Source organism: Vanellus vanellus (assembly GCF_965231255.1).
Source record: "Vanellus vanellus genome assembly, chromosome: 1".
Classification (NCBI taxonomy): Eukaryota; Metazoa; Chordata; class Aves; order Charadriiformes; family Charadriidae; genus Vanellus; species Vanellus vanellus.
In genome coordinates this window covers 156,269,006-156,281,116 of record NC_138905.1, presented here as the reverse complement: position 1 = coordinate 156,281,116, position 12,111 = coordinate 156,269,006, and the positions used below count along the sequence as shown (strand labels likewise).

Here is a 12,111-nt window from a genome sequence, read left to right as displayed (position 1 = left end):
TGTAACTTAGGTTGTCTTGATGGATGACGCTTGGGATACAGCATATGGTTGTCTTGTATGGGAAGGAGTTGACCTTACCTTGGGAGAAGCATTTCTCATATACCCAGGGTTCTTGATATCTGTGGTAATGGAAAAGGTTAATAGGAGAAACAGAAGTAGCATAGACAAAAAGGGAGGTGACAATGTGTAAATGGTAAAATTTCTGTTCGTGGGGGACTAGATTGTGCCTAGTAAATAAGGGTAGGGTTTTTTATATGCAGATTCTCAGTGTTTTCTGTGGAATTCAGGTCTCAATGAAAACTCTGATCTTTCTATTCAGAAAGAGATCTTTTGATTTTAAACTTCAGCTCTGTCTATAAGTTCTTCCAGATGTACAAAGTACAGTGGCTCCAGGAATTTTCATATCCATATAGCTTTAAGTCTGAAACTCAACGTTTAATACTTTTATTACAACTGATTAATTTCACTCAGACAGCTGGCTAATTGCATGAAGTAATGGATCTGTAAATATTGTTTATATGACATTAAAAATGAAAAAATGCAAATATCAGAACATTCAGATTTTGTTTATTAAATTTTCTCATATTTTTATCTCTTCTGTTTCATTTGAGGAAAAGAGAAAACAGTCTTTTCTGGTTAGAAAGGAAAAAATGTTGACTAACTCTGTTGAACCCAGGTTTTATTCAAATTTACACAAGCAGCCTATTTTTCTCATAAGATCCTTTGTCTTCAGTGTCACACTTTTCATATGATCTTTTATATGTTCTGGAGCCATTTGAGTTCTGCAGGCACGGCTGGCCACTCTTGATGCAGAGACTGATCTCTTAAAAGTCTTTGTACTTTCTCCCGGGCCGCACTTCACGCATGGAAGAACCTCCGGGTGAAACCCACCGAGCAGCAACGTCATTGTTTTCTTTTGTGTCTTTCTTAAAACTTTGCTTTGTTATGATTTCTCCATGACCCTTCAGAGTAACTAGGTAGCTGTTGTACCACTCTCTTATTATGCTAATCATAATTATGGCCCCATGTACTCCTCAATTCACTGTTTGAACAGCTTGGCATTTTGCCAAGTTTCAGCTGCCATTTTGTACTGCCAGGAGTCTGACATTTTATCATCTCCTCTGCGACTTGGCTGCCGCTACCTTTCCCTACTGCCTTCACTTCACAGGGGATCACCTCAAGGGAAGAACACGCTCTTTTTTTGCTGCTGCCCCCTGAACGCGAGGGCTCTTCGAGCTCATTAGAGCTGCTGTTGCGGATCTTTTGACGGCATGACTAGCAAAGGTATGCGAGAGTTAGAAGTTGCACTGTTGCGTTTTAGGTCCTTGGCAAATGTCTGTCACTTCAAGGATGCGAGGAATGTTATGTGAGCAAGATTGAGTAGGATTGCAGAAGGAGGGTTATGAAAACGGAGATCCAGCTTGCAGCATTGCCAGGGCAATTCCATGTGGCCCCAGCTGCAGACTGTCCTGGGATTCCTTTTGGTGTAACATCCTGTGCTGGGGACACCCATAACACAACTTTCTCTGTGTTTTTTGTCTTGTGACTTCATTCCCTGTTCCTGTGAGTGAAGGTAAGAGAGTTGGGACAGCACATGGCAGTCTGGGATCTGGAAAGACAAATCTTCAACACCTGGCTCTGTGCGTCCTCACCACCTGAGCTGAATAATGATAGCTAGGTGTCTAGGGGCCATGAATAGTCAATATTATAAATAGTAGCCTTTTTCTTTTTATTCAAGGATTCTGTCAAATGCATTATGGCCCCTTCCAAAACAATTCGATATTAATGAAAGTATTAATTAAAAACTGACCAGCTGACCAGTTCAGTATTTTTGCTGACTGACTTTCTGCTTTCCTGTGCAGAAGTGAAAAGTGTGTATTGCAGAAGTCGAGGTCTTTTGAATAGTGGAGTATTCCTAGTCTTGGTCACAGCTGCCTTGCTCTTGTCACCACTGCCCCCTGTGTTTGTGCTACGTTTTTCTATTGTCTTAGCTAACATGCTCCTACTGTAAACTCTACACAAATACAGACAAGATGAAACTTAGCTTTTGCATTTTATTAAGTGTTATTGCAGGAGTTTTCTATGTGGATTTCTGCTGTAGATGTGTGTGTACCTTCTTGCATTAGTGTTGGGAACTTTCTAGAGAACAGTTTTCAGGGGCTTTTTTATATTCCCCAGGGTAATTCCCTGGCTTAGGTCAAGTTGAATAGACTTTTTGGATACCTGTGTTCAGTTAGCTTATGCTGTCTTGATAGGTGAATGATCACAGAGTTAAATGAGGTATGTGAACCCAGCTGGTTATATTTTAAAAGAAGAGAGAACAAATCTATTGTGTTAGATTCCCCTCTTGCAAGGACTTTTTCATAATCTTCAGAGTTTTTCTTTCTCTGGAGGCCAGGAAAGATCGAGATACTACTGAGTAGCCCACTTGTAACCCGGTTGTCAGGCAATTTGTAGAGTCAACAGTCAATACACTCCTTCATCTCCAGAGTTTTATCAGAGAAGTAGAACGAGATGTCAGGTCATTAACTTCTTGTGGTCCTGAAGAAGTCGCATAATTTTTCCATTATCTCCAAAAAAGTCACCCTTGAACTACATATAGATTTAGAATTAATACCTTCCTCCCAGCTGGTTGTATCTATGGGTCTGTATGGACTGGGAAAGATTGCCAGAATTACTGAAAATCTTAGTAGTTAATTGCGGAGTTCAAGTTTTGGTTGGATTTTAAAAAAGATTATTCTTTTCAGTTTGAAATAAAAATAATTGGGGAGAAAGCTTTTATGAAGCTGGCTGGTGTGTTGAGGCCAGTTACCATTAATGAGGCAGCTTTGCTTAGATCAGGGCTGCTAGAACATATTTTACCTAGTTTTACTGAATTTTGTCTATGTTTTGATGATTTGAAAAAATCATGAAAGTGACTCATGGACAGAGAGCTCCTGATAAGTTATTTGAGCGCTTTTAACCAGTGCCAAGTCTCTTAAAGAAAGCACAGAAACAATCTTAAGATTTTTGGCCCTTTCTAATTCATTATGTGGAGAGGAGATTAAAAAACATTGGTCCTTTGTGGGAGGACTGCTGCTGGAAGAAGCGCAAGAATTCTTGTCACCAGGAAAAGTCAAGGAGAAAGCACAGATTGCTCCGATTACTGAAATGATGTTTCCCAAGTGACTTGGCTGCTAGATCCCTATTATACCTGCAGAGAAGATACAAGCATAAACTTTGTGATCTTTCTCCCAAACCTCATTTAGACAGCAGCCTGGCTAGGAATCACATAAGAAAGTTTTGTTTTGTTTTTTTTTCCTAAGTACTTAGGGAAAGATAAAGGTCAGTTTGTATGTGCCGACTCAGAGAAGTATACTTAAACTGTTTCTAATCCTGTTGTGCAGTGCCATAGACAAAACTTGTCTATGGACCTGTTTCTTGTGTCCAGCTTTCTCGGCAAAAAGCTGATGCTGCTTTGCTGGATGCTGCAGAGTGAATAAAAGACGGGAGGTGTATTCACCCCATAATATAGTCCCTTCTTTCCTCCATGTTGTTGCAGAGGTCCTTATCCCAGGTCATACTAACTGGGGTTTTGCTACCTCCTCAAGATGCAGGAGGTACCCAAAGATTTTTAACATCACTGCAGGGAGTGCTGCTGTTCTTGCTGCTTTCTGGTATGTCAGAAAGAGATGTATATGTGTGTAGGAATGTTTTACTCCAGTTAGAGTTCATCCTGCTGAACACTTGCCAGACTGCTGTGATTTGACACCAGGATTAGGTTTCTTTGGTATTTAATACTTCTTGAGTTTGAGTGAAGGCAGGCATGCCTTGGATTTGTTTTTGCATATTTATTATTATTATTATTTGGAGGGTTTAGGGTCTTATTCTGTGTTTTTTTTTTTTTTTCCAGCTGACAATCAGCAAAGCAGATATTTAGACTGAGACTTGTTCTATCTTCTCATGTGTCCACAGCCAATTTGAAGTACTCTAGTACTCTATTCTGGGTATTGAATCAGCTATCATTTGTGCCTTAAGAGTTGAATGTAAACTAGAGAAGGATACCAATGTGATAAAAGCTTGTCACTTTATTTATTGGTTTTAACATTTAAAAAAAAGTGCATTAGTTTTTCTAGAGACATTTTAAGTCTGTTTCATTCTGAGGGAAATGTCACCTTAACTTCATTCTGTTACTTTTAAAGTCACGGGTTTTGGTTGATTGCAGTCCATGGGGAAGAATATTTGACACATTCTACTTATCAAGTCAGTTTACAGGAATTGTTAATAGGTCAAAACTGCCTCCATGACCTGTGAAAATATGAGGTCAAGACATTTGGTTATCATTATACTTTTTGGGGGGATTGTCATAACGCACATTGGTAATGTGATTGAGATCAAAACGTACTACAACTGCTTTAAATATTTGGATATACCTAAATGCAGGTTGTAAAATGATTGTGTTGATACCTGTGATATCATTACAAGGCTAGATAAGGTTGACCTTGAAGGCTGTTGTCATGTCTGTGTGAGAAATGTAAGAAAATAGAGTCAAGCAATACCACCTTCTCCTTTGGGGCTCTTTCTCATAGGATGTGAAAGGCTCTGCTCTGCATAAGAGAGGTGACCCTATTTGTATAATGCATTTGGTTTCATTATTAAAGACGTGGTTGTTGGCTTTGATGCCTGTAGTGTGTTGACAACCCAATTCTTAGTGAAACAGGAGATCTAATACCTAAATGAGAGTCTGGTGTCTGAGTAGCAGGTGTGGAAAACATTTTGGGTTTTGTTGTTGTTATTATGATATAAGAAATATGGTATGGTAAACATGGCATTTTCTCTAAAGGCGTACCTCAATAGGTCATTCATGCTCTTGCTGCCTTGAAGGTAGAATATGGAGCCAAGTAAAGGCTGTGGTATCTGCGTATTAAGAGCAGTCTCTTGCTATGAACTTGTAACATCAGTGCTTCTCCTGGGTGATGGGTTGCTGTTCTTGCTGCTGTGTTGTTAATATTCAGATGAAGCCTACCAGGTTCACTTCTGGTGTCTAAATTAACTTGTTCAATGGCTGAGAAGGAACATCTGATTTCTCAATCATTAGATTTCGCAATCATCTCAATCTCCCTCTTACTAGGGTCTTTGTTTTTCTTTCATTTTCTTACTTGTCGTTTAGTCAGATTGTAGCAGGAAAATAGTTATTGTCTACCCAGCATTTGCAGATTAAACACTACTGAAAGATCTTTCAACAGCCTGGTATTTGAAAATGACCATTCTGTCTTCTAAAGTTATTGGAGGACGTTTTAATATACTAATCTTAATTTACTAATTATGTCTCTCTTTGGTCTCTAATTGCATCCAGCCAACTTCATGCCTCTGTGTTGTCACTGAGATTTGCTCTACCTGATTTGATGTGCTTGGTGAGGCACCCATGAGTTGATAATGGGATCAATGAGCTTCTCTAAAATAGGTTGTTATTTCTAGTTCTGTTCATGGGGCCAAAAGAGGCTGCCTCAAGCCCCTGGGCTTCTGGAGATTTGGAGTTAATTTACAAGAGTGATGATTTAAATATTAACAAATATAGCTACTCTTGGAATATAGAATTAGTTTAATTTTATGCTCAAACATTTTTTGTAACTGTTTGGTTTTGCCTTTAATTCCTTTGGCCTAACCTTTCCAGAATAATCTCTCTACCTATCCTATCTACCTATATATTTACCCAGTTTCCAATAATGACCTCACCCAGGGTTTACCACAATAGTCAATAATTAGCTTTCTGGGATAACTGCTTAAATTCTAGAGGTACGCGTTATGTCCCGTCTTTCACTCTTTTGATGTGCTGTATAACATGACAGGATCTAAATGTCAGCAGGTCTAACATTTGATTCACATTAATATAATTACCTGCAGTGTTTGGACAAACAAAACAGAAACTCTTTCATCCTTGGATCAGAGACTTTTCCCCATCTTTGAAGATAAGACTCTAGGTTGGCTTTTGAAACTGCCCACTTAAAGTGGCTTTGCCTGAGTTTACATAACAGGCTTTTGCAGGGATACATTTTAATGCATTTGGAGTTGCATCAGTTACACCAAGTGTGCTCAGATAACGAGCAAAATTTGAAAAATATGCTCTCCAGTGAGGAGCCGTATAGTTGCTTGTCCTTCTCGAGCGGGAGGTCCTGCTGATTGGCGTTTTGTGATGTCCAAACCATATCTCTGATTACTAAGGTGGTTCCAGCTCTGCCTAAAACACATGTGAAGAGCTGTGATCCTGCTGCCTCCTGTCTGTGCTGTCATTCATGCTTATCTACTCTTTTTGTAGCTCCCAGTTACACCCATGCTGACTTCGCTTCACATTTTCTTGTTTCCATGTAAAATTTGACAAGGCTGCACCTTATCACTGTTGTTCCTTTCCCTCTTCTAGAAGGCAATGACAGTAGCTGTCATTCGTGCTGAATGAGGAAAGCTGCTGTGGTTAAAGCTTTCTGTGATAATTTAAAACTATTGCTTTGGTGGCTTTTGATCATTTGGTGAAAGCTAGTCTTTGAATAAAATGCAGTGTACAGCAAAATTTTCTTCTTTTGGGGGGCTGGGGATGGAAGTTGCTTTTCTGGCCCTGTCCAAGTGTCCTACCACTCTGGGTAGTGACCAGCCTAGAGCAGACTTTCAAGCAAATGGCACCTGTCAAATATCTGTTCCAAACTGCTCTGGAAGATTTTTAGGAACTGTGAGTGATCTTAGGGCAGTAGCCACCTTATTTTTCAGGCTCTTTGTTGTTTTTGGAAAGGTTATTACATCAATCTTTTACCAAGGTGATCTACAGAACTGTGGTTTATGTCAATTTTTATCGTGTGATAGTGATATACAGAAGAGTCCTGAAGAGCAAAAAGCTTGACTTAAAGTTTTTATTTTCTTTATTAGCTTTTCAAATCTAAAAGGTATTATAAGAGGCTGTGAGGTTGTGCATTAGCATAAGAAGCAACAAATGAGACTGTCCAGTACTGAATCCAGCAGTTACTGTTGTAAGTACCATAACCAAACCAGTGCTGTTCTCATATGCAAAAATAATTGAGGTGGTGAGACAAGGAATTTTTTTCATGGTGTGTTGATTTTAGTTTGGCATAAGTTATCTAAAGCTACCAATAATTCACAAAGAAAATTTATCCTTATGATTTCAGAGAGTAGGTGCTGTTTAATTTGAAGATTCTTTGTAGAACTTGCCATAGAAAGTACTTTTCTTAGTATGTTTTGGAGGCAGAGAAAAGAGCAAAAAGGTAAATAGGTAAGATGCTGAACATCGTATCTTCGCCCTGCCTACATAGGGGCTTCAAGGAAGGCAAATGACAAAGCTGTTGTATCTGTCTTTCCAAGAGATCCACAGTCTTCACCTCTTCTGAATGAAGCTTTGTATCTCTCCTTCACCTCTCACTAATAGCTAAGGGAAGTTGATCAGGTTGTGATCAACCGTGGAGTCCTTTTCCATAGTCTGCCCACCGTGAGACTCTCTGTATGCTTGCTTATTTCTTTAGATCTGCTTTGTCTAATGGACAGTGTGTAAAGCTGACGTTGATGGGAAGATATTTTTCTGTTATTTCACATTAGCTTTGGACTTTTCCTTACCTATTAGGCTTCACAGGAATGAGACAGATTATAGAAGCTCCTTCAGTTTGTTATTAATGATCCTGTTGTCTTGTAGTTGTTATTTACATGTTTATCCTGTAGTAGTTCTTTTCTGTATGCAGTCAGAGCTTTATTAGTAGCTTTCCAGACAAGCTAAGACTTTGAGGAAGCTTTTGGGATTTGGAGGGGTGTTGTTTGGTTGCTTGATTGAACAACAGTGAGCTATTGTAATCTAGATTTTCAGCAGAATGGCATCTGATAACAGGTCACGTAACAGTGTAGTGGTTAGCTGGAAATTAAGTAGCTGTTTGAACATTCCCTGCAAGTCTACAGCTGTGGTCTGTCACCAGAATCTTTAATTGCACATATCTGCACAATGGTATGGTAGTTCACTGTCCATGTTTACAAGTGTTACTGCTTGGATTCAGCTTCCCAAATTATTTCTGTTGTGCACGTCCGTGGTGCAGAGTTTATATTTTCAAATTATGGGAATGCCAGGCTGTTTCCCAGTCTCTTGCCCCATCACCTTCAAAAGAAAAAAGCTTGCTTTATTTGGAAAATCCCTCACTTTTAGTTAATCAAAGTCTCTCTCAAAGGTTTCTGCCATCTTTTCAGAAATCCAAATGCTGTTTTCTCATGGCCTTGCAAGAGATTTTCTGACTCGTGTTTATATTAGTATTAGCTTTGCGCTTTAGAGCAGGGGTATTGTATTTGTGATTCCCATTTTGGAGAAAAGCTAAGTCAGGAATTGTATGGCTCTGCACCTCTAAAGGCAACACTGATTCTTGCTTACTTGATCCTGTTCTGTCAAAGCCTGAAGATTGCATCTCTTTGATCAAGGGGACATCTTCTTCATACTTCATACCTTTCCAGATACTTTTTGTTGTTTTTTGTTTTTTTTTTTTTATACAGTGCTAATTTCAATTGTGCATGCATGTCTTGGGCAGTGGAGGTGATAATTAAATGGAAAGGTTTGAAATCAGGTTAGTAATCAGGCGGAGAAATTGGCATGAAGGGACAAAGGAAGTTAACAGCATTATTTGTGTGAGCATAGTACACGATGAACAGCTGGGGACCTGGCTTGCATTCTCTGCTGGTGCCTCCAAAGCATTTTGTATTTGTTTTTTTTTTCTGGTTTTCATCCACGGGCAAACAAGAATACACATTGACTTTTTCTGTAATAAGTAACTAAACACTACCAAGGAATATTTATTCCCAGGTAGCCGAACATGGTTATCTATACTGGCAAATTCTCCAAATGATCCTTGGCAAGGTTTTTGGCTGGTGCAAGCTAGCCTCTCCCAACAACTTCTTCCACTGGTGAGGAACCACCATGGTTCAGGGACTGTGGCTGATAGGCAGCTTGAGTGTTACCTGCTCTGAAGCCTGAGGGTGTAGAAGCCAGCTGACCTTGGTGTCAGAGAACTCTTCTGGGCACGTTTTAATGTTGTGTATAGACTGTAGCTGTTAAGAGCTAGTAGAGTTTCTGTCTTTGTGCTAAATCCCATGGTCAGTAACATTCAAGGTGCCGCCCCTTCCTGAAGAATGTTACATGTTGATAGTTTGTAGCCTGTCATCTTTAAAGTGCTACTACTTTGATGTCTGTGTGTGGGAATAAACTCCAAGATGTTACAATAGCCCTTTTACTTCCAGAGAGGCTGTAGGTACAGGATATTTGTAAGGTGTCCTTAGCTGCAGAACCACAGCTGTTGTGAATATCCAGTATCGTAAAGTGGAGTATTGGTTCTGCGTTCTTTATGAAGAATCATAATCCATCAGTTATTTTTCAGCATGTTTTTATAGCTGATTTTGCAATGTAATAGTTATTATTGCCATTTTAAATCTCTTGGCCCTTCATATGCCTTGGGTTGCTTCTTGATGTGAAGTTGCAAAGGAGTTATGTGAACGTAATGTTTGTAAAATGCTTTGAAGATGAAAAGCTCTACAGTAGGTTTTTATTATTACCAGAGGCAAAGTGAGCAGGAGTGGCTTAATGTTGGACTGTTCATTTCCCAAGAGATGGCTTTGTTTTGAAGAGTACACATTATCAATTGAGTTGGAAACAAAATTATCTTATTTCAATCCAGAATATAAATAAATTGGCAAATTTTCTACCTTGAGATTATTTGCATGAGATATTTGTAAAAGAGCAGTTATGGTACTATCTATGGCTCCGTTCTTAGCTTACGTTTAATGGAACATTTTTTAATGTATTTGGCTTTTACTATCCAAAGGTATTTTGAATGCAATCCATTCAAACATCCTTGTATATATAGCAATATTCTTATATCTGTATGATATATAGATTTCTATGAGATATTTATTTAAGAAATACATATATTTGAGATATATTGCTCTTCTAGAGATAAAATCAGTTTCTGCAGGTAAATAAAGAAGTGGTCTGCATTCAGAAATGGTGACATTTTATTAGAGTTTGGTTCACAGACAATTTTTCACATGTTCAACCTACCACATATAAAAGAACTGGCTTTTTTTTTTTTAATAGTGCTTTAAATATTTCTTGAATCATTTTTATTTCCAGCCCGTATCTACATCATAAACCAATAGGTGGTTGTAGGGGATGGGGGGGGCAAGCAAGCCATTTGTAAATTCTCAAGCTACTCCTGTTTCCTTGCGAGTTAGAGGAGAAGGGAGGGAGCTGCATCGTTCAAATGGAAATTCAACTTCAGCTTGCTAAGCGAGGGACTGCTTCAGGGACACCAATGTCCTCACGTGGTTCGTTGTCTCCCTTGTCCTTGCAAGCGGGTCATCGCTTCCAACCCAGCAGCCTTGTTTTCACAGAGCTGTTCTGTGGTGTCAGCACAGGGCTCCTTTGGGGAGCCGGCGCTGCTGCAGACGGGAATTTCTGAAGCAGCTATTGTTGGTGGAGGGGCCACTGGGCTGTAGCCAGGAGCGAGGCACTGCATCCCTGTGGCCTTGAGCAAGACACCTTGCTCGGTGCAGCTGCAAAAGCTTTGGGCTCCTGCCTGGCACTTGCAGAAATCGTTGTGGAATTTGCTGATTCTGCCAGACGCGAGTTAAACACTTGTTCCCAAGTGGTGTGTGTGTCCCATCAGTACAGCTGTTGGTTATGAAAAACATGCAAGGGCTTTCATCCGTTATAATAGAGCTTTGTTGAAGTATTGCAAGCTCAAAATATTCTGAGTAATACTATCATACAGTACCTCCTTGCTTAGCCTATAGGGAGCTTTTTTCCACCCCGTGCTTCAGTTAAAATGTTCATTTATTGTTGTTGTATATGTCAGGGTGGGGAGAGAGGGAGGCTAAATTTTCCCTCCATGCTGTCAGTAAGGATTAACTGACACTGTTGGGCACTGCTTTGAAAATATTCTGACCTATTTACACAACAAAACTGATCAGAACAAAATAAACAGTTCTGGTCAGCGGCTGAATGCTGTATTGTGGCAACTATATGTGGCAGTGGATTTTCTCATCATTTTTCCAATGTAGACAAAACCTGAATGCTACAGAAATCTAAAGTATTACAAGCAGATAATACCCTTACTGAATAGTTTGATTCTCCTGTTGCCTTTTGGGGAAAGGGGACAGTTTGGCCGTAATTCAGTTGGAACAAATGCTTATGAAGCAACTGACAAAAAAGCATATGAGTAGATTTATCATTTTGCCATCCAGGGTAATAAATAATTGCATCTTTTCCAGTGAGCTGCAGTATATATCTGCAAGATGGTAGATCTCTCTCCAAGATGTAATCTTTGCAAAGAAGCATTAAATTGGGAATTGTGACTGACTGTAAGAATTGCTGGTTTCCTGCTTGGATTTTATTTTCTTATTTTGTAACAACCATAGCGGATACTTGCAATTACCTCCACATTTTTATGTGGTATCCCCTAAGGAATGAATCAACTGTTTCATTTTAACTATTTGGAAAACCATTCAGTATTTCCTGGGTCACAGGTTTTTGGTAGTTTGGAGAATAAAATTGCCTGACACTAAAAATGAGAAATATCTCTGTCTTGCATCTGGAACTCTGATTCTGAGAATACTAAAACAGAGTCTTTCTAAACTTGTCTTTTTTTTCCCCAATTCCATTTAGTGATAGTCCCAATGCTGTCCATGAGGTGGAAAAGTGGTTACCGCGACTGCACTCAATTGTCATAGGACCTGGCTTAGGTAGAGATGAAGTTCTACTTGAGAATGCTAAGGTAATGTGTATGCTGATATTTTATTCTGTGTCTTTATGTTGAATTTTATTAACCAATTTCCTATCTTTTACGTGATTACACAGATGTTTTTGATTAGGTTTATTAAATAAAACAATTAATAAAATATTGTTGACTGCAAATTCCAGCTGTTAGTCATGGTCTTCATTTTTAAACTGTAGGCGTCACGCTGAATTTTAGGCACCCATATGGTTATTTTGGTTTGCTTTTGTTTTGATTGTGAAAGTTGCTAATTAAGAAATAAATGTTGGCATCTCTAGATAAAGGGCTCTGTGTTTTCTTAGGTGCAAAGCACCTGTACTGTAAGAACATAAAT

The 12,111-nt window shown here is 39.1% G+C and overlaps 1 protein-coding gene across 2 annotated transcripts in view; it reads left to right on the top strand.

Moving 5' to 3' along the window:
• Positions 1–12,111, top strand: part of NAXD (NAD(P)HX dehydratase) — a 52,605-nt gene that overhangs the window by 11,999 nt on the left and 28,495 nt on the right. For both annotated transcript variants that reach the window (XM_082498615.1, XM_082498614.1), the window contains one exon: positions 11,669–11,777. In XM_082498615.1, the coding sequence (XP_082354741.1) occupies positions 11,669–11,777 (109 nt within the window). The remainder of the gene's footprint in view (positions 1–11,668; positions 11,778–12,111) is intronic.